This window comes from Anas acuta, chromosome 3 (assembly GCF_963932015.1).
Source record: "Anas acuta chromosome 3, bAnaAcu1.1, whole genome shotgun sequence".
Taxonomy (NCBI): Eukaryota; Metazoa; Chordata; class Aves; order Anseriformes; family Anatidae; genus Anas; species Anas acuta.
The window spans coordinates 93,128,314-93,155,083 of record NC_088981.1 but is presented as its reverse complement, the minus strand read 5'-3'; the positions used below and the strand labels follow the sequence as shown (position 1 = coordinate 93,155,083).

The window sequence follows — 26,770 nt, the reverse complement described above, 5'->3', positions numbered from 1 at the left end:
AGGTGGAGGAAGCCCGGCGCCGGCACCGGGAGGGTGCCCGCTCGGGGCCGTCCGGGCGCTGTCCGCTCCGCAGGTGCTGAACGGGCGGCTCCGAGCCCCGGCGCCGAGCTGTAGCCATGGCCGCGCTCCTCCGCCGCGGTAAGTGCTGCTCATCCTCGCCGGGACCCCTCGCTTCCTCCCCACCCGTCCCTTTGACCCTTCTTCATCCCGGCTTGGCCCGGGTGGTGTGTCTGAACATGGGTAGCACAGCCGGCGGAACCAGAACGGATAAGAAGTTGAGCAGGAGAGGAGACATGCAGATGGGATGCCTTGTCTGAATAAACAGCCACATGTTTGCTAAGTAGAAAGCGTTCAGTGCTGCACGGATGGTTATTGACATTTCCCCTTCTGTTTGAATCGAGGGGGAAAAAAAATAAAAGTTGGGGGGGGAGGGAGTGGAAGACGACAAAGCTGGTACAGAAATAATTAGTAGAAATGAGCATGAAACAACCCATTCTTTATTTCTTCTCTCCTCTTTTTCCCTTCTCTACATTTTATATATGTGCTGCTTCTCTCTTTACCATCCCACTATTCTAAACTTCTACTCCACTGTTAAAAATATTCTGTAGGTAGTTCCGCTCCAGGTTTTCTTAGAATAAAGCTGTCTTTTATCACAATTGTAACCCCTGATATCAACTACTGTTTGCTTTTCTCCTTTGGAGCTAGCTATCTTGCTGCTCTTGTTGCACAGGAAACCACAGCTTGAGAAATCAAAGTTTCCTATTATTCTTTATTATCTGCCAGATAATTTTTTATTCTTAGGTGAGACACTGTAATTCCTCTGTGTCTCAGTTCCCAATCTGCAAAATGAAAGTGTTACAATGTCCTTTTTACCCTCTCATCATTTAGATACCAAATTCTTCCAAAAAATGAATTGACATCTGTACAAAAATAGGCATCTGGAATCTAAATGTGCGTGTCCTCACATCAAACTAGATCCCTCTAAAAGTTTTAGCTACAAAGTAACTTTTAGATGCCCTGAACTTTCCTAAGTGCAAACCAGCCTCTGATTACTCCAAACACTCCAAAATAACTAAAGTGAATGACTAAAATAATGGTTGTCAATTTAAGCAAGTGATTGCTAGATAACTAGATTGCATTGCATTCTAAAATCATATAGGCCAAACTCCTTTGTGTAGGCTTGCCAGAGTATGACCAGTGTACTGCTGAGGAAACAAAAGACCTATCCATAATACATCATTAGATCTGGAGAAGCCCTTTCTTGCAACTGAATTAGCTTCAATCACAGATTATGCTACTTACCTCTTCATTTTGCAAAAGCATTTATTTCTTTTTGTGGCACAGTTTCCAGTCAGGTTTAAAATGCATGCAGTCTGAAATAATCCTAACAAAGGAGCTGCTAATTGGGTTTTTAATTAGTCCCTAGTTTGACTATTCATTTTCAGCCAAAGGTAATGAAAAGCTTTCTTAACAGCAGGGACTCTTAACAGAGTCTTTGTGCTATGGATCCCAGTTGGAGGTATACATCTTCCACTGCATTAGTACTTAAAGCATATTGAAATGGCCATCCAGCAAAGTATACTTTCTTTAAAAGTTTCTGGATATGTAATATTATACTGCCTTATGTATACAGGTCATTCTCACCTGTAAGGTATAAGTAATTTTTTTTCTCTGTAATTTAAGTAAATAGTAAGTAACTTTGCAGTTAGAACTTTTACAGGCGGTCCCAGGAATAACATTTTATGATAATGAGCCAAAATTATTCCTTTGGATGGGCCAGCTGGACATTCCTCACTGTTCACTGGCAGGAGTCATGTCTATCAATCAGTCTTCCAGACTGTCTGACAGAAGCAGACTAAAAGAGTGTCACAGGCTCAAGATGATTGCTCTCACAATTTACCCTGCATAGATCTGAGAAATAGGAGAGATATGCACAAATGGGAAAGGATTAGCAGCAACTTCACCCTCTTATGATAAGCACACGTGGCCTCTTATATGTCTCAGAAGCACACTAAATGCTATTGCACCTATCAGTTATAAAGTATCAAATGTTACTGCATCCTTATCAGTGTGTCTCCAGAAAGAGTTCCCTACAGCACCATTATTATATCATGTTAAGCATCATTTCCAGAAGGGATGGTATCTACTCTAAATAGTAGCAGTTCTTTGAGATCATTAAGAGACATATTTGGTATTTCATTTCTTGTTTCTCAAATGTATCATTCCTCTGGATAAGGTCTGGACAAGTACTGAGACAATATTTCACGCCTCGTATTCAGAGATCATATTTAAGGAATTAAATAGAGATGGAAACTCTTCAAATTTTGAATGAAGTTGCCTGAAAAATGAGCATTGGTCAGGGAGATGTAGTGTCATTCAATATCCAAAGAAAATGCTCCCAGCAGGTGTTCAGCAGCTAGTTTGATAAAGCCTTAAATCTGTGTCTGAAGCTTGATTTTACAGCAAATTAAGATACATGGTTACATGGTTACAAATTAGAGGTTGTGTTACCGGGGGAATGTTGATGAAAAAGCTAAACCCCAACTGATTTGTCTTTCCTTAGCAAAGCAATCTAATTTTCTACACCTAAGCCAGAGGTGGTGCTGATTAAAAGTTCTTTATTTTGAAAACTCTGCATCAATCTTCAGGTTTAAAACTTTTTTTTTTTTTTATGCAATTAACATGGCCCTTAGGTTCAGTGCATGCAGGGAAGAAGACAGAGACGTAAATGTGAAGATCGTTTTCAAGAAATGCAAAATAAAAATAAAGAGGGTGATAGTATTTTATGAAATATTTTATGAAATAAAATTCTATTTATTATCTAACAGCTGTATAGCTTTCAAATTTCTTTCATGTCTTCTATTCATAGGAACTCCTGTGTAGCTTCTAGCTTTATGAAATTGCAATCCAAATAAAATTATTTTTCCTCTGAATTGTATACTCAGTCTTCCCTCTATAATTTATTGGGGATCTCTGAACTACAGTCATTTCTATTCTATTTCTATTCTATTCTATATCTATGAACAGATAGTATATATAGCTATGGCTTATATCACAACTCTGGAGTAAAAACAATATAAAATTTGCCACACTGAAACTTTAAAAACTTAAAAGTTTATGTTTTCAGGTGTAAAACTGAGGAAAAGTTTTATTCTATCAAAAAGTGAGTGGCTATACAGTTTTAATCTAAAAAACTACACTAAACTACACTAAATTGTTATTGTCTAAATGTAAATTTAAAAGGTATCTGTTGTGTTAAATAGTCATTGTATTCCATTTTTACAGTGTTATTAATGTACTTCATAAATACAGCTACTGCCCAAACTATTGACTGTCTGCACTTCAGTAAGCAATGTATAAATATTGCAAATGGGTGTGAGAGTGTCTGGAGTATTGTTGAAGATGTCTGCAATATTTCAGGTAATTCTTTTTGGTGTACACCGTGTGTTCTTTTTTATTTATTTTTATATATATTTTATTTGAACTGCTGAATTGTTGCGCGTTCATATTATGTCATAATATTACAGTGGTAACTGAATGAAGTCAGTGAGATTTCAAAAAACAAAGGACACCATTAGAAACAAATGTCTGAAATCCTTGACTGTGGCCATTTCTATTCTCAGTAACAGTGACACTGTCCCTTAAATAAGGTGGTAAATGAAATTTCTGGACTATAATTAAGGTCAGAGTTTGAACCAATTCAGCAAGCCTGAATTCAGCAGAAATTATGTTCTTGTGGGTTTATGTTAATCATTTTCCAGAATTTAACTGGAAAAAGGTTCCAACCTTGCTTTCTGTAATTCGGTGTTGATTTAATACAATAGCCCAAAAAAAAAAAAAAAAAAGAAAAGAAAAAAAAAAAAAAAGGAAAAGTAGTATTTACTTAGAATAATTTCTTTTAATGCTATATTATGATAAGAAACAGATCAAATTAAGCATTCCTCAAAAAAGTTGTGTTGTAGGGGGGCATACTGCATTTTTTCAGTGAATAGTACCTACATATCAGTCACTTCCAAGGAGTGATGATACAATAAACTGCAGGTTATGAATGTGACTAATCCTCCTTGAATTGTTAAACAGATCCTTAAAAAGAAAACAAAGCAGAAAAATAGTCTCTGTCTCTGTTTGTTATACTTCCAATGACTGGTGCATCATTTCCAAGTAAAGTATAATTATGTTCTAAGTTGGGGAAGACCAGGTATTATGTTTGACCTGAAACTCATCTTAATCTTTGTTGTACTTCAGATGAAAATGTTAATTTCTCCAAAGGCCTAGAGTCTTCTTGAACAAACCACATAAAAGTCATTGGGTATCAGTCACAACGTCTTCCCTTCTTTAAATTTAGATTTAAATATAAAGTTCTGGATAGGTTGGAGAGCTGGGTGATCACCAACCGCATGAAGTTCAATAAGAGCAAGTGCCGGGTCCTGCACCTGGGATGGGGAAACCCTGGCTGCACGTACAGACTGGGCGATGAGACGCTGGAGAGCAGCCTAGAAGAGAGGGATCTAGGGGTCGTGGTAGACAACAAGTTGAATATGAGCCAGCAGTGTGCCCTGGCAGCCAGGAGGGCCAACCGTGTCCTGGGGTGCATCAAGCACAGCATCGCTAGTAGGTCGAGGGAGGTGATTGTCCCGCTCTACTCTGCGCTGGTGCGGCCTCACCTCGAGTACTGTGTGCAGTTCTGGGCACCACAGTATAAAAAGGACATGAAACTGTTGGAGAGTGTCCAGAGGAGGGCTACGAAGATGGTGAAAGGCCTGGAGGGGAAGACGTACAAGGAACGGCTGAGGGCACTGGGCCTGTTCAGCCTGGAGAAGAGGAGGCTGAGGGGAGACCTCATCGCAGTCTACAACTTCCTCATAAGGGGGTGTCGAGAGGCAGGAGACCTTTTCTCCATTAACACCAGCGACAGGACCCGCGGGAAAGGGGTTAAGCTGAGGCAGGGGAAGTTTAGGCTTGACATTAGGGGGGGGTTCTTCACAGAGAGAGTGGTTGCACACTGGAACAGGCTCCCCAGGGAAGTGGTCACTGCACCGAGCCTGTCTGAATTTAAGAGATTGGACTGTGCGCTTAGTCACATGGTCTGAACTTTTGGGTAGACCTGTGCGGTGTCAAGAGTTGGACTTGATGATCCTTAAGGGTCCCTTCCAACTCAGGATATTCTATGATTCTATGATTCCAAAGACCGTGCAATTAAATGTTAAGTATTCATTTGTTAAATAATGTAAATATGGAAGAGAGAAAAAGAGTGGCAGTACAACATGGTAATGTCACTAGGATGACTCCTCTGTTAACTTATAAATGTCAAGGGCCTAGATCTGCCAAGGTTACATCAGTATAAGTAAATAAAATGGGTCAGGGACTATTTTCTGGCGTTAATTCCAACTGCCACGTGACAGCATGTGCACATACAGCTAATTTTCTTCCTCCTAGGTTGGCTGCACAAAACTGCCTCTTGGTAGCAATTCCAGGCCCATGCTATCTTCACAGACTGGACTTTACCATGCTAAAGTGCAGCAATCTATACACAGTCACTTACCATTAGCCTAGTCAGTGCCTTGGCCCTATTCATAAATGCAACCAAAGAGATTTAGGTACATAACTGCTATTTCTATCAACTTAATTCTGTAAGGCACGTTCTTAGTCACTGGGAATTACTGAGGTATTTAAATCTCGGTGGAAACCCTCCTTCTCCTTATATTGACATTGCTTGAACAAAACCAGCCATGTCCTGACACCATACTCTGTTCTGAATTTCAGCAGGATTCATGAAGTGAATGTCCCCCTGTCAGGAGTTAAGAGCGCAGTCTCACATTTGGTCTGTGTGTGAAGCCAGGCAGCAGAAGGCACTGCCTGGCTTCACATTCAACAGCCCATTGCTGGAATATTCACCTGCAGTAGGAGCTGCCTGAATGGCTCTGGCTGTCTGATTTGTTGCAGAGATTTGAACCCAGGTGTCCCGGGTCACAAGGCAATATTTAAAATAATTAGAGCAGAAAATTATCTGAGGTTCCTTCTTAGTGTGTCCTGTTCCAGATACGTATCTGCTTTGCATAGAATGGCTTAATACTTTTAAGAACAGACAGAGTAAATGAAAAATACATGATATCCTAATGGTTACAACAGTTCCCAAAGGAACTGGGTTTCAGCTCATGGTCTATTGAGTTTTTAAATATTTTATATGAAGTGGAGCAGTTTCAAAAATTGGTATTTGAAGAAAAATATTGGAATATGCGGTACTTTCAGGCTCAACACAGTGAGCTAAAGATAAACTGTCTAGCCCCAAACCTCTCCACAAATTAGAAGCTGAATTTTTATCTCTCACATCATGCACAAAGGCATTAGTACAAAGACTACTTGACATAAAGTTCAGGATTTCTACTGTAGCCTTCATCATACCCTGCCACCAGGTGAAGTGAGCCAGTATAATAATTTCTGTGTATTCCCCTTTAGATTTGTTGCATTGTCCCATAGTATGCTATTTCTCTCACTAAAGCACATTTCTCCATTTCTTATTCACTAATACTAATGACATATAACTGGATCACGGAAACCTTCTGAAAATAAACTCTCCTGTGATTCTTTGTTTGGTTTTGCATCTGTATATTTTGTTATGACAATAGCATTTAGCAAAGACTCTCTTTTTCTAAATGTGGTTATTATATACCAAAGGGTGTGGACCCACAGTCAGACAGCTGATGGTATCTCTATGAAAGTTCACTGGAACAATAATAGAAAACCTACCAGCAGCATTATTACTAAGAACAACATTATATTATCATCAAATGTACTCTACATATGCAAAATAAAAAATTTCATGGAGTGAGTTATGTGTGTGGAAAAGGCCCCTTTAGAGTTGAGCATAAACGTAGTATTTGGAGGTGACAAGATAAAAGTTCTTTTTTGCTAGTTTCTTTATCAAAATCTAACTACAAATGATAATAATGCTCCTGCTCTGTGGTACAAGTTCAATAGTTCAGACTCTCAGGCAGTAAACTCCAAGTTAAATGTGTGCATTATCATGGTCTACATCTTTTGCTCTTCAGAACAGGACAGGGGACACTCTCTAGACAATTGCCTAAGTGACTCCTTTCTCAGTCAAACTGTCCATCACTGCTCCTCTACTACAGCAGCCTTTTCAGAATCTCAGTTTATGGCCTTCTGAGATCTACCCTTCTGCCATTTCCTTTTCTATGCCGTGATATACAGTGAAAAAAAAAAAAAAGAAAAAAAAAAAAAGATCAAAATGTCTACAAGTCAGTTGACATGTCAGATTGAAAAAGATTAAAATATTTAATTTTTATGGAATCAATATTTTTTGCTTTGAAAATGTCAAAAATATTTTAGCATAGCAGAATGAAGATTTTTAAGGTTTGGGGTTTGTCGTGTTTGTGTGTTTTTTTTTTCTTTTATTTCACTGAAAAAAAAATATAAACTTTTGAGCCCTGATTTAGCCAGTAGTTATTGTTTCAGAATTGGAAACATCTGGGTTCAAAAGAAAAAAATCAAGTAAGGAACCACATTTTGAATTAGATTTGGAAGTAGGTTTACTGGTTTACTTTTCTTAGAGTAACAGAATTACAGAGGTTGGAAGGGACCACTGGAGATCTAGTCCTACCCCCCCTACTCAAGCAGGGTCAGCTACAGGAGATCTTACAGGACTGTTTCCAGATGGATTTTGAATATCTCCAAAGATGTTGCTCCACTATCTTTCTGGGCAGCTTTTATGTACTTGTGTTTGTACCTCTTGTTCTGTCACAGGACACCACTAAGGAGTCTGGTCCTTCCTTCTTTATTACCCTCCCATCAGGTATTTATACACATGAATATGTGTATCATATTATTTCCTTCAGGATGAATAATCCCATCTCTCTCAGTCCCTGTGCATAAGGCAGGTGTTCCAGTCTCTTCATCATATTTGTGGCACCTCGTAAGGCCTGCTCCAGTATGCCCACGTTTGTCTGGTACTCAGGAGTCCAGTATTCCACACAGCACTTCAGATGCAGTCTCACCAGTGCTAAAGGGGAAAACACAGTATTTTCCTTTGCACTCTTCAGATGCAGTTCCTACTGAGATGACTTCAGAGCTGACTGTGCAAGAAGAGACATTATCACTGTGGATGTGTCAGCTTCTAGTCTGTCACACTTCTCTATGTGGTCACATGTACAAAAATTGTGTACATATAAATAAATCAAATAATGAAGAATGGCTGCTAAGCATTAGGTCAGAGAACATTTTTTGTAAATACCTTGGTAGCATATGTATAAGCTAAAATATATTACCTAGAACTAATGAATAATAAAGCAAAATAATTGAAAACCAGCAATAAAATATTTTCTACTCTTCATCACAGCTGAATCAACACAGTGTACAAACAGACCAATACTGATAATAGGTTATTTCTACACAGCTTTCAAGAGGCCAGGCAAGGGAACCCTATATATCTGATGAGCTTCCTGATTCTGTCTATGCCCTTTGTAAGTTCATAGTCCCACTACCTACATCCCACCCCCTGGTTGTCAGCTGCTGTAACTGATCAGTGTGTTCATAGGACAATGCACTGGTAGTGTGGTTGGTACCATAAAGGTGGATAAGCTAAGTAAGACTGGGGTACCTGCATAAAATATACTGGGATTTATGTTTCTTATTTTCTCATCTCTGCCCACCTCTAACCTTGAAGTGTCCCTAAGCCCATGAAGAAGACAGTCATAAATTTTGTAAATTAGCTAACTTTTACACAAGCCCCTCCTCATCATCATTGTTTTTCCTACCCCTGAAACTTTTCCTCCTTAAATTGTTTCCTGAAATTCTCTTATTATTGTTTAGTCATTGGATAAAACACACAGTAGAATATTCCTCCACCTACATTCATGGGCATCCATAGTGTCCATGTCACTACATATTTTCCATCCTATCTTTACTGTCAGGGAGTGTCCTATGTCCATGACCTTCAATAGCTCTTATTAGACCTTCTGAGCTTCTTGGCTACTAGGAAGAGAAGGAAATGTGAGAGTAAAGGTGAGGGTCATATTCCTAAAAATTCAGAAGAAACAATGAGATGGGATGGACATACACAAGCAATCCCAGGCACCATAACTTCCTCCCTTACTGAAGCAGGAGGTGAAGTGGGAGCAGAGACTGGGAGTTGTGATTCCTTGCTGGACTGTGACATGCCCCTGAAGCAGTACATATTTTCAAACCCAAAGTCTCCTTAGTCAGCAACACCAACTGGAAAAAGGGCAACAGAGGCACTGTTTGTAAAAGGATTTGGGAGTAGTAAGATGGGGATGTGCACTATGGCGTAGTTTATCCTCATTCCTTCAGGCACAGGCAAAGGGCACTCCTTCCTCTTGCAGGCCTTCATCTTGACTGCCTTCCACTGATATTCCTGTCAATGATATATAAATGACAATAAAGCTGTAATTCCATTAAAACTTGTCAGTGGCAGTGGTGACACATGGCTGCGAGTGTTGCAGTTTTCCTGGAGCACTCAGTCACTGGTGCTCCACACTGCCCACCTGGGAAGCAGCAAGGCAGGAAGCCAGGCATCACTGTTGACAGGGCAGAGACAGTAGCATATGCATTTAATAGATTAAAACAAATCCTTGTGCCACCCCATGACTTGCCTGAATCTTGTGAGCCATATATTCCTTATCTTCCATGTTGTGAGATGATTAATATTCATGAGAGGGAAATGTGTTGGTCTGGGGAACTGCGTACCTACTTTGACAAAGTAGACCGTGATTTTCACATTATATAACTTACTTAAATGGTAATAAACTGCTTCTTATGTAACTTTCTTAAGAAATGTGTAACAATCTTAAGCAATAATGAAAACCATTTAGTCCATAAACAGAGGGGTGATTGATATATTTTGTCTCACATGCTCTGTAGAAGTGGTCTCAGATCCCAACTATTCTGCTCCTCTATTCCCCTTCCTTGCAGGTATTGCTGTCATTGCAATCCAGCACAATGGTGTCTCCTGGCTTACCTCTCTGTGGACTCCAGTGAATATGGTCCCTTAAATGAACTCTCCTATAAGCCAAAAGTACACTAATTCTGTTTAATTCCTGACAGAAATAATCATTTTAACATTTTATGTGCTTTGGAAACATGAACAGATATTCTGGTAATAGGTCAGATTGAATACAAGGGAATATTGTACCCACAACTTTATTACATCACTCAGAATATTATTTAAAATTTGTAAATTATGATTGGTTTTCAAACAAAACTAGGCTCGAACCATCTTCTCTTGGCAAAACACATTATTTTTGTGCTTCAATTGAATTGTTTTATGTAACCACATCCCTTAAGCGTTCATAAACATTAACAACATTATAATTTTAAATGTGAATTCTAGGTAATAGATGCAAGGCAGAAGACACTAGTGGCTGTAATAGAATCATCCAGGTCCTGGCTGACGAATACCCAGAATTTAAGAACTGTGTCTGCACTACAGATGATTCCTGTAGCGTCACAGCTTTGCTTGGGAAACAATGCAGTACTGACAAAGGTAACTAATTAAACATAAAGTTTTAATCACGAAAAAGGAAACTTTTCCATTAAATGAGGTTACATGGTATAGCAAATGTTATAGCAAGTGTTACATGGTTACATGGTATAGGTGAGGTTACTGGTATAGCAAAAAGCTTGAATGGAGTTGCACTAGTATGGGTTTTACATACAAAGGACAGCTCATGGTGTTGGTAGATACTTTCAGGAGTAATTCTTCCTGTCTTGAATAACTAGTTTAGGCAATGAATGAACCATGCTCTGGAACTGCTATTCTCTCTTCAGAGATTATGCAGTGAATTGAAATGATAATTTATTTTATGTCCAATCTTGGTGGCTAAAATTGTGTATATATACATACAGCTGAATTTAGTTATGTCATGACTAGGGACATTTAACTCATTTTCCTGCAGTTTGTTTTGAGCTGACCAGCGATGAATTTCCAACTTCCTTATGATACCTGTCTCTCTCTCTCTTTTTTTTTTTTCTATTTTTTTTTTTTACCTATTTGCACAGAGTATTTGAAAACTTCCTCAAAATCTGATGCTGAGCTGAATTTTAGGCAAGACAGAAACCACCAAAACCAAAGACACACAGATGAAATAGGGAATGACTGCAGCATTGCAAAACAACGCTGTCAAGAAGACCCATACTGTTTTTTAGTGTATAAGAGCTTCCAGCGAGCATGCCAGGCAGAGGCAGAAGAATGCAGGCTCCCAACAGGTGGCCAGGAATGTTTGTCAGCATGGAAAGAACTGAAGAAAACAGTGCTAGGAGAGTGCAAGTGCTCAGAGCCAGTTCAAATTAGATGCCTTAAAATATGGAAGGGAATATTTAACAACCCTTGTTTACAATACTCTCAAGAGAACCAAGTTTCAGCAGCTAATGAAAATGATGTTGAAGATGATGATGATGATGATGATAAAAGTCAGGACACTGACACAGGTTAGTGCTATTCCAAGAATCTGAGTCCTTTCATATGTGCATTATTATGAGCACATCTGTGAAAAATAAATAAATAAATAAATAAATAAATCTCTTAATTGTTTGCAGTTTAACCTTAGAAACAAGATAGTTTTAAGAGGTTATTTAGATGCAAATGAATAATCTGATAGCAAAACAATAGCCTAAATGCAAATTCTATTTTCCTTCAGTGTGTTAATCTTTCAAACCTGATCTTAATCAGTCCCTTTCAGTACTGCACTATAACTAAAAACAAAAATAATAATAAAAAAGAACAGTTTTCTAATAATAAGAATTCTCTGCCTGCATTTACTTTAACATTTGACAAACCTTTTGAGTTTTAAAAATTGTATGTACTGATGAACATGTTAAGGCCTCTGGCCTTTATTTATTTACAATAACCCTCATTTTACTCTGTGCTGAGCAACTCTAAAACTCTTCTTCTGTTCACAGGATGTATAATTATGTAGAGAATGTTATCAACAGCAACTGAGAAACTGTGTTTTCACCCCAAAATCTGTGAATATATTTAACAGTGCTTTTAGAGTTTAACAAGCTAACAGTTCCTATTCGATCAAGCTGATTTGTTTTATCTTGTTTATTTTTACTACCAGCACTAGGCCAGCAACACAGTCAATAATTTAAAGTTGAGAACTAAGCTGAGACATGATTTATCATTGCACATGCTTATATCCACATATTTTTTGTTCTAGAAAATATTAGTATGGAAACAAAATTACAGTGGAGTTTATCTGCTCTCTCCAAAAAAGGTAATTCTGAATTTATTTATATATCCTAGTAACTAGTTTCAGTTCTCTTTTCACATAATGTACACTGTATCTCCAGATTAAAATGAATAGTTTCATTCAAACTACTGAACAGAAGGGAATCAATAGAATCCTACATATTCTTAGTTAAACTACTGTATAGAAAAAAATCCAAAAATGATAGGTAAAAATCCCATTCCTGATATAGAAGGAAAACTTACTCCAAAAGGTAACCACATTATAAGGTCAGAAATATCTAGATCTTTTTGGAAGGTGTATAGCATAGGCTGGGAGAAAAAAAAAAAATCACAAAAAAAAAAAACATGAACTAGCTTTAAAAAACAGAGTATTCTCTTCTCCACTGATTGTTTTGTAGCCCAGTGGGAGATGTCAGCAGTTTCAAGTAGTTCAAGTATCCACTAACCACTAGCTCCCAGAAACCTTACTTTCTATGAAGAAATTTCCATTTCTTCATTTCTCACTTTCTTCTTCCTCACCATCTGGCAAGGGCAGAAACTTGCAGGGGGGTTACCTATGAGGGCCAAGAAGTAGAAGGGAGGAATATGAAGACTAAAGAATGGACTTAAAAGAGGCAGTGCTGGAAGAGCTGTCTCAGAGCTTTTGGGAGTCAAACTTGTTTTTAATGGGAATATCACAGGCAGAATAATCAATTCACTTGATCACCAGTTGTCACTTGAGAAAAGTTTTCTTGTGATTTCATTTTAAAAATCATTATTCTTTTTAGCACACACAGCAAACAGAACCTGTTTGGATGTGAACAAGGACTGTGTTGAAGACGAAGTATGTAACAAACAGCTGTCCCTGTACCTTAAGGTCTGCTCAGTAAGTAAGAAGTGCAACACGGAAGAATGTCAAGCAGCCATCAGGTTCTTCTATCACAACATGCCTTTGGAAGTTGCCCAAATGATGATATTTTGTGATTGTATCCAGCCTGATGAATCCTGCCACAGAGCCAAAGAACTTCTTCATGGCAAGCTCTGTGCAGTTACTGCAGTTCCCCACCCATCATGCCTAAATGTAATTCACATGTGTGAGGAAAATGAATTCTGCAGGTAAGTAGAAAAAATGTTACTTTTCCTAAGTTTTGCCTAGCCATAGGACTGAGAATAATTTTTTGATCAAATATTTTTTTACATGTGCCATATTTCTCATCAATAGCAAAATGATTTTCTGCACTGTATCCATTCTATATCATCTTTTGTGTTTAACATTTCAAAAAGCCATATTTCATGGATAGAAACAGCAGAAAGTTTACCATCTTTAATCTTTGATCATGACATGTTAGTTGGATGTCAGTTTAGAACACAGGTTTTGGTGTGGTCATTTTTTTATTTATTTTTTGCACAAGACCTGATAATCACCTTATAGTACTACTCCAAATTATTCAGGTGCAAAAGGAATGTTCTAAGATAAGGGTTTGTTGCAAAGTCCCTTTTCTTTGATATGGGATAAAATTAAGAGGACGGAGGTCACAGCCAGTACTTCCTAGAACATCTTCTGTTCTTTATGCTGTTATTTTTGATTAACTCCAGATATTATCAACATCAGAAGGCATTTACACCACACATTCGTTTGTTCCCTCACAGAGTTTGTTCACACACTCAAACCTTCCCTCATAGTGGTTAGTGCAACTCCAACTGTATGCTCATGGCCAACTTCAGCTGTAGGCTTATAAAAGTAACGTTGCACTGCCTTATAAACTAGTCTTTGGGTAGTATAGCAGAGACTCTTTGCCAGCATGCACTGCTGATTCTTGCAAGTTGAACAGCTCTCTAGAGCTTATCAGCACTTAGAAAACCTTCATACTCCACCTTTTCAGCAAGTGCTTTTTCTCCCTATGGCTTACTCTTGCATCATAACCATATTTCCGTTCGAACACAAGGGTATCTAGAGAACCTCTTCACACGAACTCACCCAGAAGGGGCCTTTAAAACATCTCATGAAAGAGATATAATCAAAGAATGGCTTAGGTTGGAAGGGACCTCAAAGATCATCTAGTTCCAACCCCCCTGCCCTGGGCAGGGATGCCACCCACTAGATCAGTCTGCTCGGGGCCTCATCAAGACCTAATCTGGTCTTGAACACCTCCTGGAATGGGACACCTACAACTTCTCTGGGCAAACAACCACATACAAAAAACACAGAGAATATTTAAAATATGTAGATGAACCAAATGTGGGTAGAGAACATATTACTAGGTTTATGTAACACATTATTAGGTTTTATTAGGTCATTTTACCCAATTTTACCAGGCAGAAAGTTAGGTTATGATGCAGACAGCAATTCTTTGAAATTCGGTCTGAAAAGTGACTACAGGGTTCCACCTGGCTATCTATCATAGATGTCTGGTGCATCAAATGCATTAATTCCACAAGTAAACTAAAACATTCATTTTCCGATAGGTCTGGGACCTAGTGCAGCCTTTTCTTCTGCCGGTTTCATGACTCTTAACATTTCATTTGTCCATTTCAACTGGACAAACTGTGCTGTGAGGTATTTTCATTAGCACTTTCTTCAGATAACACCTGCCAGTCTGCACATTTGCCCTCTAGCTGTTTACACAAATTATGCAGCAGGCTAGGAGAAGTTTGTTTGGTTAAAGTAATTACCTCTTCCACCTTATCTTCTGACCCTTTGTATTGAAGCACTGTGCAACTTGCCCCTTCACAAAACTTTCATCTTATTCTTTTCTTCTCAGACATGCTGAAATGTGAAAAAAGCTGCCATGAAACATTCACAGACTACCAAAGTAATGAAGAGTAACACAGTTTCAGATTTTATTTTGTTTTAGAAAATATACGAAAGGATTAGCCTATGCTCACACTTCTTAATTGCCAGCATTTGGGGATGGTCAATCGGCTCACTTTGATTTTCAGTGTAGTCCCTGGTTCCCTTGTGGTTTAGACCTGATTTTTACCTCAAAGCTGTGCTCAAATTAACTTTCAGTAAACAAAGCAGGAGACCAAGAGATGCTTTCAGTTTTGTGCAGGCTATTCAGATTGACGTCAGTGGGAATTGCCCCTTTTATGTCAAGAAGAATTGGGCTACAAATGTAAGTCTGTGCATGTGCATGTGTACACATGTAATATCATAATGGAAACTTGCTGAATTACCCATTATTTTCAGAGCATTAATGTTTCCTGGCATTGACAATAAGTGAACATAATTAGCAAAATTAGTCTGTGAATTATGGCTAGACATATCTATAAATCGGGAGGTGAACAAAAATAATTCCATTAGTATAGAGGTGGCATCTGCTTTGAAGCCCGTCTTTGTATAATGAAAATATTTAAAATAAGGTCCTATCTGGCATTGTAACACTCCACATTTTTCCATGTGACTTGCTTGTAAGAACTATACAATATGAACAGTTATTAGCAGCCTAATGCTAACCTATGATTAAGAAAAAATATCTTAATATATTACTGTACAATATGCAACAACAATTTACTACTCTTGTCCACTAATCTTTAATGCAAGTGATAAAATGGTTTCCAATCAATATCTAAAGATTTTTTAGTTAGCCTTTAATAGATCCTTTCTATTGTCATACCTAGTACATTAAAGGCTAATTTTATTCCACCTAATAGCAAACAAACTGAAATCATTTAAGATTATTGAGCTGGGAAACAAATTAATTCTTCACATAACTTATCTCCGTTGTAAATTAATTTTTAAAGTTTAATATATGCAATGAAATTCTTCTACATCATTGGACATATTTTGTTAGCATTCTGTCTGGGGTTTTTGTTTGGTTGGTAAGTTGTTTTTTAGCACTGGATGTGGATTTTTTTATTTTAATTACATTGAATATCCACTCTTCCTACCATGCTATCCAACAAGCTTACCCACTAGAAAGGTGCCTCTTTTTTTTTCATGATGATGACTGGACTTATTCCTCTGTCCAAATTTCTTCTCTGACTATCTGAGACTGTTGGTATTCACAATAATTTTTGCTGGACCCTGGTAAAGTGTATACAGGTGCTGATTTGGGGTACAGTTGTTTTTTCTCAAAAACTTTTTGACTAAAGCCAACTTTTTTCTCAAATTACAAATTTGCAGTTTCACTGAAACTGATTAGGTGCAAATCAGAGCCAAATTATGCCAGCTATTACCAAATATTGTGATTTTTAAGACTGAAATGATACCTTGAGAATGAACTGTCTTTTTATGATCATTTTTAACTGCCTTTTTGTGAAATCTTTTTTTGTTTGTATACTTCCTTTTCTTCTGCCAGGAAAAAATATAAAACTTTTCAGTCAAAATGTTGGAGACATGTGACCAAAAAATGCTATGATGATGAAGCTTGTCTTGAAACTTTAATTAAGGATGACATGCCCTGTTCTGCAAATGCTGAGTGCAAAGCAGCCTACATTAGCAACTGGGGCACAATGCTGCATGTGGAGTGCACCTGCCAGAATTCACCTCCAGCAGAACAGCCACTGTGCAAGCTCTTCCATCATATGCTTCATAGCACAACCTGCTTCAGTGAGCTACGTGAGTAACACATGACGCATTGAAGTATAATTAGTTTAAAAGTTTAAATTAAATTGTTGGTTTGCAGCAAATATTTAGCATATATTTACTATAAGTCCATTGATATCACCAAGATTGATATCTGTGGGGTTTTAATCCAAACGGAAACACAAATTGCATGTGCAGTTTTTTCTCTGATTTTGAGAGACACTTTATACTAGCAGTAAATCAATAAATTGGCTACATATCTGACTACATTAATTTTCTGGCTGGAATAACAATAAAAGAATAATTTATGGGGTGTATAATATTATGCAGAACAGAAAAGTTTCAAGGCCTTTCTGCCATTTGCTTAATGTCGTACCTTTGTGTAGTGTCTGTATCAATAACATGGTACATATTGGTACATATGATATATATTATGTTATTTTTTCTTCCTTTTCTTCTCCTCTTGAAGTATAAATATTAGTATTTCTTAAACTGTAAGCTGGCTGACACATATTTAGGAAGCTATCTAATAAATGTTAACCTTAAAAATGATTGGCATTTTAGGCACAGGTTAGCTGTGTTGTGAAAAATCATAAAAATCATTGATATTAGTAGTCTTCTATTTTTACAGTTTCTTAACAGTAATGAGAAAGAATAAAAAACTGAACCAAGTGTTTTCTAGCTTTTACTTCTGAGCACAGGTCTTGCTTGTGTTAGAAATCAAGCCACAGAAGGCAATGCATTAATTTCCATTTTCCAGGAGAGGAATTCATTTGTTTTTCTTTGTATATGTTGGTAGAGGATCGTGTAGACCTACACAGTTAAGAGGAACCAGTTTAAACGTCTTATATCCAAAATACTGTTGGAATCTTTTAATTTCATTCATCTTGAATTTAAATACATGTACATGTATATACCATCTCTAGCTGTATTCCCAGCACCACGGAAATAATTGCAAACTAGCTATCTGGGAAAGAACTGTGAGGCCACATCCACAACCAAGACTTTGACTCTCAAAGCTGCTAAGACTGTGAATGGAGGCTTCAGGATCTAGCCTTAAGTAAAAACACTAGGATTAACTCAATTGAACAGTGCACCCTATGCCAGTCATCTTCTTGTAATTATATATTTGCAAGCTACCTAGGGAGAAGTAATTATTCCCAAAGATTTAAATGAAAAGGATTAATTATTTCATAGTTCTGTCTGATGGGATGTCTTTTAAAAACATATTAATTGCATGCATGCATTTCATTGAATGAATTAGCTAATTCTTGAGTTTTAGTGGTCAAAAAATTGCCACTGATAATGGTATAATTTTTTCTTGTCACTCAAAGTCTACCCAGAAATTAAAATCATGTTGCAGAAACATTGCCCTTAAGGTTAGATAATCAGTACTAAAATTCAGCCTGAGAAAAAATTTAAAATTAAATACTAGCTCCCTTGACAAAGCAATACCGTAACACTGTTAGATTTGAGACTGTACTGGCAGTGAGTTTGCTGATGAATGTTATTTATTTGTTTGTTTGCTTTACAGCTTCATCTAATGGTCCAAATGACTGATCACATCACTCTGTTAGTTATTCTTTACCTATAAAGCAAAAAGATGACCCTCACATTATAATAATCAAATAATTGCTCATCAGCTTTTGCCATTCCCTGAAGCAGTCTCAGGATAAAAGGTTTTTTGTGATGGAAACTTCCCTAACCTAATTGGGATTGAAGAACAGAAGCTTGCTTGCTCCTGTGGTGCAATGAAGTTCCTGCTAGTCAATCAAAAACAGACCGGGGATCCAGAGCCTTTAGCTAAATAAAAGATTGGCATCTACTATACAGAACAGTTGCACAGTGATTTGAAACTTGCTTGTTTTGGTCCTTTTTTTCTTTTTTAGATGCATAGTAGTAATGCAACTAAACTGAAGAGAGATATGATTATGGTTTTGATTGTAAGTTGCTGTGTTAAATGTGGTTATTTTTATGGTAGCTATGAGATATTGAGTCTATTCCAGACCTCATCCAACCCCTTCTACAAACCTATTTGTTTGGCCAGGAAATGAACTTTAGATACTTTTTCCTGTTCTGGTGATAAGGATTTTTAACAATGAAATTTGAATGGGCAAATACCGAGAACTAGCAATAGGGATCTAGAACTGGTGAGAAATTTCTAAATTTGTTTCTGTGAAAGATAATTTAAGTTGGTTTGAGGCAAAGAATATGTTTCTTTGAAGTGCACTTCTCCCCCATAAAATAAACTACAGGGGAGATATACTTGAGATTAAAAAGGAAGAATTAACATTCATTCATTCACCTGGTTTACTGAGTATCAATAAGTAAATTTTTTACATAGCTGCCTTTATAAATTCTGTGGCTCTTATCAAAACATCAAGCAATAATATTCACATAAATTATTTTTTTTAAAATAATATTTAAAATGGATGTTTTGCCAATATTCAGGTCAAATTTCAATTAAGAAGAAAGGTTTTCATTGGGTGAATACAGAAGTACCAGGAGAAAAGCTTTCCAGAGCACAGCTACATTCTTCTTCAATGAATGGTGAGTCTGGGCAAATCACTTCATGATTTTAATAAAAGTACTCTTGAAATTTCCCACGTGTGTGATAGAGAAGACAAAAGGTTGGGTCTCTTGGGTGGGTTCAGGAAAGTGAGCTCTACCTGTTGTTCCCCCATTCAGCATAATGTGGAAAAACCTCTACTTGCCTTAGCTTATGTTACCACAAAATAAAGATAATGAGACTGAACCAATTCCTATGATAAGTGGTTTTGAAATAGATGGCTCACAATCACTATATTATAATTGTGGAAAATTAAGCTATTAAGCCCGCCAGTGTCTGATTCTCCATACAGTCATTAGAGAGTAGTAGTCATAATGTGTAGTATAAATGATTATCTTTGATGTCACACCTACTTCTCTCATGATTCTCTTGCCTATATGTGCCATACTAGTTAAAACAACAAAATTAAGGAGACACAGTAAGTGATCTGAGAAGCGTCTTGTGTTACACTCCATCAGATATTACTTTCTCGTGCAACAGAAGGGCATGTAATTGTGCATTGTGATATCCCACGGGTTGAAGAGCTGCATCTGGTTTTACTTGCATGCATTTACAGTGAGCAATTAAGTGACATAAAGTTGAAGTGTATTGAATTAATATACAAATTTTCTCATGGTTGAAAGAATATGAGTTTTATATTTTCTTTTGAAGGACCTCATTACAGAGGGAGAACACTAAAAAGCTTAATACACAAATATTGACTCTAATGAGAGTGACGTTCTCTACATTGTATGGGGCAGAGCACCGATACTTCAGATATTACCACAAAATAGTTCTGTAGTTCCCAGTAATGTTAATACTGAACACCTTCAACAGTTAAAAAGTAATTCAAGTTCTGCATGCAGTACAAAAAGAAGGATATTCTGTCACCATCCTTCAGCTATTGCTGAAGTAGGCAACATAGGACGTATAAATATAGATTGGTAGGAATAGGATTCCTGAGACCCATATCATGAATAACTGAGCATTCAAATGTAATTTTAGCATTAATTTTAGCATCTTTGCTGTATGCTAGAAGTGTTGGCTTCTCTTTGCCAACTAAAGGGAAGCCTGAATTTGTAGTTGGAACTAGACTTTAGTGGTTAAATAATACAAGTTATAATGGAAGAAATTCTGCTCTAAGTGGGAAAAAGTAAAATGGGAGCTATTTCACCTCAGTGACTAGTTCTAACTGCAGAACCTTTCATTAGGTAAAACGCAGTATGCATTTCTCTCAAATATTTGGATAAATGTTTGCAAAAAGCAGGCTGCACCCAGTTAATTCTGCTCCCACTGAAATCTGAATGCTTTCCAAAAACCCATCCTTGAACTCTAACAGAATTTTGGATGGTCTTAGAAAAACACAAAGAATGCTGACCAGCCTAAACCATACAATAAAATATTCATCCTATTGGACCTGTCATGTGCTTTAGCTGGGAACTCTCTAACCCATTAATGTCTCATAGGAAGTCAGGTCAAGGAGAAGAATCTGATTCAGGATATTTACCTGATGATAAAAACCATATTGCAAATTGTTTCATAAATACCACTGCCAAAAATCTAACCCAGGATCCTGGATTCATATGCTAGCAAATGTGCATTACTCTGGCTGCAAAGGGAGTTATCATCTTTACAAAATATTTATTTTTACTGAAATCAAATCCCAAGAAGAATCCCATGGTGCAGAGGCAAAATGGTTAAGTTGTCAAATATGGCCTTTTGTGTGTCTGGAGATGTTTAAGGATATTTGCTGAACTTGGAAAGCTGGAGATAACATTTGCTGATGTGCTGTCCCTACCTTAAAATCTCAGAAGAATCCTTTGCTTAGTTTGCCTAAAATAAAAGTTTTTTTCACAAATTGAAATTAATGACCATCTACAGATGAGTCATCAGTCTCTAAATTTTTTAATTCAAAAAACAGGGATCCTAAAAAGTTCAAAAACTTTGAAAAAGGTACTGCAAATCACTGAATAGGATTGTTTTTATAAAAGGAGTGTTTCATAATAAATAATAAATATAAACATATTCAAATATATATGCTAATAAATATAATCCTTTTCAGCGGGGAAATATTATTCCACCTTCTGGTGTAAACACAGACATTTTGGTGTGAATGTAGTAGCCAAATACGTTGGGTCAAAAGTAGTTCAAATGCCCAACTCTGTACACAAGAGATAACCACTTGCTGTGGACTCATTGAGTATGCATAAAGTGTTGCTGCAGAGAATCTGATGCCTGCTAACTTTTTACATCATGGCATGATGTATCTCAAAGACCTTAGCCTCCTAAATACATTTGTGATGTTCGAGTACAAAATTAGGTAACAAAAGCACTTAATTGCTTTGGGAAGCATTGGCCCAGCTGGCACATGGAGTGAGGAGAGGTATCATTTCTGCTTTACCATTGTGAAGGGGCTCCATTTGACTCAGTGAAATCAACCACACAAGTAACTGGTTCATGCCAGTAATATTGAACCACAGGCTATTCTGAAAAGAAGGTGTAAAAGATAAAGTCCTTTGCCCTTGGCCTTTGGCTTGCAATATAAAAAGAGGGCTGATTAACAGTCTTAACTGGATTTATTCTTGTTCACATACCTAGGAGGGTACATGACAACACAGCATAAATGTCTGTCAATTGATATGGCCTGGTTAACAAGGTGTGATGTGGGCAGAATCCTGATCATACAAAAGTTAATGAGACTTTTTCTGGAAGTTCAGATGGGGCCAGAATTTTATGTCATTTTATAAAATATAATTAATAATAATAATAATAATAATAATAATAATAATAATAATAATAATAATAATAATGTGATAAACTAAAAATGTTTTCTGAATTTCAGAAAATATTTTTATTGCCTACCTAGTTATGCACTTCCAGCCTAGTTTTGACTTCATCCTATGCAAATCATTGCCATGATTTTACAGATTCAAATAATTGAAAAGATTGCTTCTTACACTTTAATTTGAAAAATGAATCATGTGTGAAGATAAGCACTTACTTTCATCAGTGTAGAGCTTTGGAGCTAAAGTATTTTTTGGCTGAAGAAGTTAGGTATACAGCACTCTTATCTGGTTCTTGTGAGATACAATAAAATTGGGCTTGACCCAAAACTCTTGGAATTCATGTTATTTTCCTCTTAAATTATAGAATTATCATATATTTTCTACTGAGCAGTTTTGCTGTGCTGAGAATCTAGATAAACAAGTAATTGGCAAGGTTTATCTATAATTATACCAGCTTCTGTGGGAACTGAGATTAGTTCAGCTCCAGCAGCTTTAATTTGTAAAGTATGAAACATTGTCGATCTCATTGTTTTATAAATGTAGAAAAAGCCTGTGAGAAGCTGCAGGTAGCCAAGAAACTTTTGAGCACAATCCAGAATTCATCTATATGATCAATATTCACAGCCATCTCACTACATATACAGGCAGATTTACACAAGAGACTGATACCACTAATTGTTCCAGTTGCTGGGCCCACAGCTATCCTTAACCAAAACTTTGTCATTGGAAATGTTTGTATGTCTATATACACTGCTTCATCTAGTGTTTCAGTGGTACCTACTGCTCCATTGGTTGTGTCCCTGAGGTTCACAGCCTATCCAAGAAAGGGTTAGACATTTGTCACACAGTCATGTTGGCTTTGCCATAGACTTGTCCCTAGGTTGGTCCCCTAGCTTCTCATGAGCATGAAACACCTCCACAGGACAGTACAGCCCAGTACAGCCTTGCACCTTTGCAATGGAAATGTCTGCTCTCCACTGGTGTCAATTCACTCTCTGATATATGCAGATAGAAACATCTCACATTTTAGCTGGTTTCTATTGGAAGTCTTTACACATCATTTGTGCCTTTCATTCCTCACAAGGCACACAGATATTTGTATCCTTTTCTCCATCTGGTCAGAGAAACCAAAAGAGGTTTGCTCATTGGCACCTCAGTGCAGAAGAGAAGAACCAAAAAGCAGAGACGGCTGCTTCTCAAGAGTAATGAAATAAGTACACTTTTTTTTTTTTTTTTTTTTTTTTGAAACCAATTCTGCTAAGAGTGGGAAAATATTCTAATTTTTAATCATGTATTCAATCATTGTGATGCCTGCTAAATGTGAATGGGAGCACAGTATGAGAGCTTAAGTTGTTTACAAACCCATAACTACAAATGTGCTTAATTTCAGTTTTTATTGCTTGTTTAAGGTACTGTTTTTTAAGCCTTAAAACATTCTTTTTTAGATCATACTCAGCTGATCAATAACTTGTATACAGTGATCAAAATGGGGTCAGACATAAGAGACTGTTATGTCATATAGGAATTTACATGTGTTCTGGTTTTCATGGTTGGGACTTGGGATGAACAGAGACAAAATTTTGTATTTATATTTATTAATATCGCTATCAGTATTCCACATTTCAACAACTGGATGGATATAGATTAATAGTGAAAATTAATATAACTGTTTCTTGAATTTTTAAAAAAGGTCAGGATGAGCTCTTCTTTCTGGATGCAGCTCTGGGCAGCCTGTTCTTTGGGCAACCCTGCCCAAAGTAGAGGAGTTGAAACTAGATGATCTTACAATCCAGGCCATTTTATGATTCTATGATTCGATGATTCGATGATTCGATGATTCTATGATCAAGAAACAGACACCCCAACATTTTAAGGAAACGTAAATAGGCACATTCAAGTACTTTAAGCACAAAGAATATATAAAATGAAAATATGAAATGAAGAATTAGCCCTTCAGTCACCAAACTGTGCCCTCTCACAGCCTTGCAAATTCTCTAATTTCTCAGAAGGCAGGAGAAAATATATGGTTCTAGCATGATCTCATTATTAACAACTTTCATGTGTTCCCCACAGAACTGAAAATATAATCAACATCTCTTTTACGAGAAAGTAGTTCACCAAAAATATATCTTTTTTGTAAGAATTTGACAAAAAAAAAGAACATTTGGATTTCATTTGATCATTTTAGATTGTTTTATTTAACCAGAATGCAATATTTTTTCAAAATTCTTAAAAAATATTTTGGTAAAATTTGATTATTCCATTTTTACCATCCATGACCGTTCTTCAGAATAATTTCTCAATCCTCATGGTAAGGGAGGTACTGTGAAAACTTCTATTTGTCTGAAGTATCTTTCCACTTAAATATATATATATATATATATATGTATGTGTATATATATATATGTATGTGTATATATATATATATATATATATATATATATATATATATACAGCCCCTGCAGTTATAGGAAGTTTTAAAAATTGACTTCAGTGCACAATGAAGATTCAAAAACTGCAAAGAAATACTAAAAATTATTCTTTTCCTAAAAGTTATCACTTTAAAGAGCTGTCATAACTTGAGAGGAGGGACACCATCTTTGAACATATGGTATTAGCAGTCCTGCACTGGGACCAAAATACACCCTCTTCCATCAAATATTCACCACATTAAGTATTTTTCAATAGCTTATGTGTGTGTATGCACAAACACAAACATGTACTACGTAATAATCATAATTGATTCAGAGACCAGAATTAGACCTTCTCCCACCTCAGGTAAGTGATGGGGCTGAGACTCTGCATCTTCCTTGGTGGGTGTTTCCCTGACTAAGTAAGGTGGAAAACCTTACTTAGTAAGTAAAGTAAAAGTAAGTAAGTAAAAATTTTCATTCTTTATTCTTGTGGCTCTGATTTTGAGTCCTCTTGTCGTCTAATTTCTGTACCCTTTGATGCCAAGTTCTGGGCTGATGTTTTGTACCAAGACCTTTTTTTTTTCTTCAGAATATTTGATCAAAACTCCTACATTTCTTCCACCAGCAAAAACAGGTTTCCCCTCATTTGGGAAACAAAAGTTGAAACAATTCCCAGTTGTTCAACAGTTGGAATTTTTAGCATGTAAACTGCCTAAGTGACTTCTTGGTGAGCAGCCTAAGAGAAAGAGGAAACTCCATGGGCACGAGGCCCAGAAACACAATGTTAGATCCCATTTCACATTAATTTGATTCTAGATTGACTATTGCTTCACACTGCAATTATGGTAATATGTGGAAAAGAAAAAGAAACCTAGCAGATATGTAAAAGCCAGATTTCTTTCAATACATCGAATAAAATTAACACCTCAAAATCAACAGGGAAAATACTCCAAAAGACAAATCAGAGTAACAAGCTGTTGCAGTTTCCCTGGGGTACAGTAAAAGGTAGTGGTACACATATGAAGTGTATCACTTCACATGGAGCTGGTATTTACTAAGAGGAGCCTGAAAATGATTTTGCACCAGCTGATGAAGGAAGAGTAATTCCTACCTTTGGCATACCACCTAGGCTTTTTTCCTCCTTTTAATTATTGGCATCAGAATTGATTGCTAATTTAGTTTGCATATGTACATGTATGTATTCCAATTCAGATCTCAAACCTGATTCTTGTCACAGAAGTAAATGTTTCTTGTCTGCTTTCTGGTTTTGGCTTATAGGTGAAACAGTCTACATTATTGCCTATTCCTCCTGCATAGTTCTCATCCTAGGAATAGTCCTGTTGACTCTCCTAAAGATCAGGTAATTTGATAGGAGTATTAATCTTTGGTTCTAGGAAACTGGAAAAGCAGAAAATAAAATGTTTTGATTTAGTTGAAAGGTTGGCACTGTGATTGTCTTTAAAAACAGTTCAGCATGTCCCAGTGATGGAAAGAACTGACATTGTGGGTGTCAGCAGGAAGAAGTGAAATATGATGCATATCTACAATGCCCTCCATTCATACAGAGATCCCAGGCTTTAGGAGGTTTCATTTCCTGTCCCAAGGCAGGAGAAGGTGAAATCTGAATTCAAAAATTCTGCAAGGCTACCTTTCTAGCTCTGTAGCAGGCAGAGGTAATGCAGAAAGGAAATGAGAATATTCAGTATTATAACATATTTAAAAACCAAACAGTGAATGCTGCTATTGAAGTTAATATTCTTGCCAAATACCATTTTTGCTGATAGGATTCTGTAAACATTCCCACACACAGTATAAAAAACTGCCCATATGCCAGTGCTCAGTAAGAAAACAGAAATGTGCATTCACTTAGTCAAATGAACGTGGCCTTTTCTTAAATGATACATTTTCTTGGACCAAATTAAATGGCCAGAATTCAAGAATTACACTGTCAGATGATAGGTAACAGAACATGATGTAGCAGGAGCCATATATAGTGGGAGGGATATTGAGTCGAATTTCATTATTAAATTTAGAGGCAGATCAAAGACGAATCATGCAGAAAAATGCAAAAGGCAAGTCAAGGATATATGGGCACAAAGGATTTCTTTTTAGGCTTGCAGTTACAGGAATATCAGCATATAAATAAAACTCAGATTTAAAGAATACAGGGGATGGAAGAAAGAACAGCACATTAATAATGGTGAAGGGAATTACTTTATACCACAGTGTTCATCATAAAAGGAGGGGAATTTTGCCACTGATTTCAATTAAACCAAAGTTCAAAACAAA

The 26,770-nt window shown here is 36.8% G+C and overlaps 1 protein-coding gene across 2 annotated transcripts in view; it reads left to right on the top strand.

The window, feature by feature from the left end:
• Positions 1-7: 7 nt before the first annotated feature.
• The window catches only part of GFRAL (GDNF family receptor alpha like), a 29,157-nt gene continuing 2,394 nt past the window's right edge, over positions 8-26,770 (top strand). The window contains exons 1-9 of one of the 2 annotated variants that reach the window (XM_068678360.1): positions 8-138; positions 3,286-3,420; positions 10,367-10,519; positions 11,035-11,463; positions 12,195-12,251; positions 12,994-13,321; positions 16,507-16,766; positions 19,185-19,283; positions 25,760-25,841. In XM_068678360.1, the coding sequence (XP_068534461.1) occupies positions 117-138; positions 3,286-3,420; positions 10,367-10,519; positions 11,035-11,463; positions 12,195-12,251; positions 12,994-13,321; positions 16,507-16,766; positions 19,185-19,283; positions 25,760-25,841 (1,565 nt within the window). In that variant the 5' untranslated portion in view covers positions 8-116. The remainder of the gene's footprint in view (positions 139-3,285; positions 3,421-10,366; positions 10,520-11,034; positions 11,464-12,194; positions 12,252-12,993; positions 13,322-16,506; positions 16,767-19,184; positions 19,284-25,759; positions 25,842-26,770) is intronic. The other variant, XM_068678359.1, reaches the window with a different exon arrangement.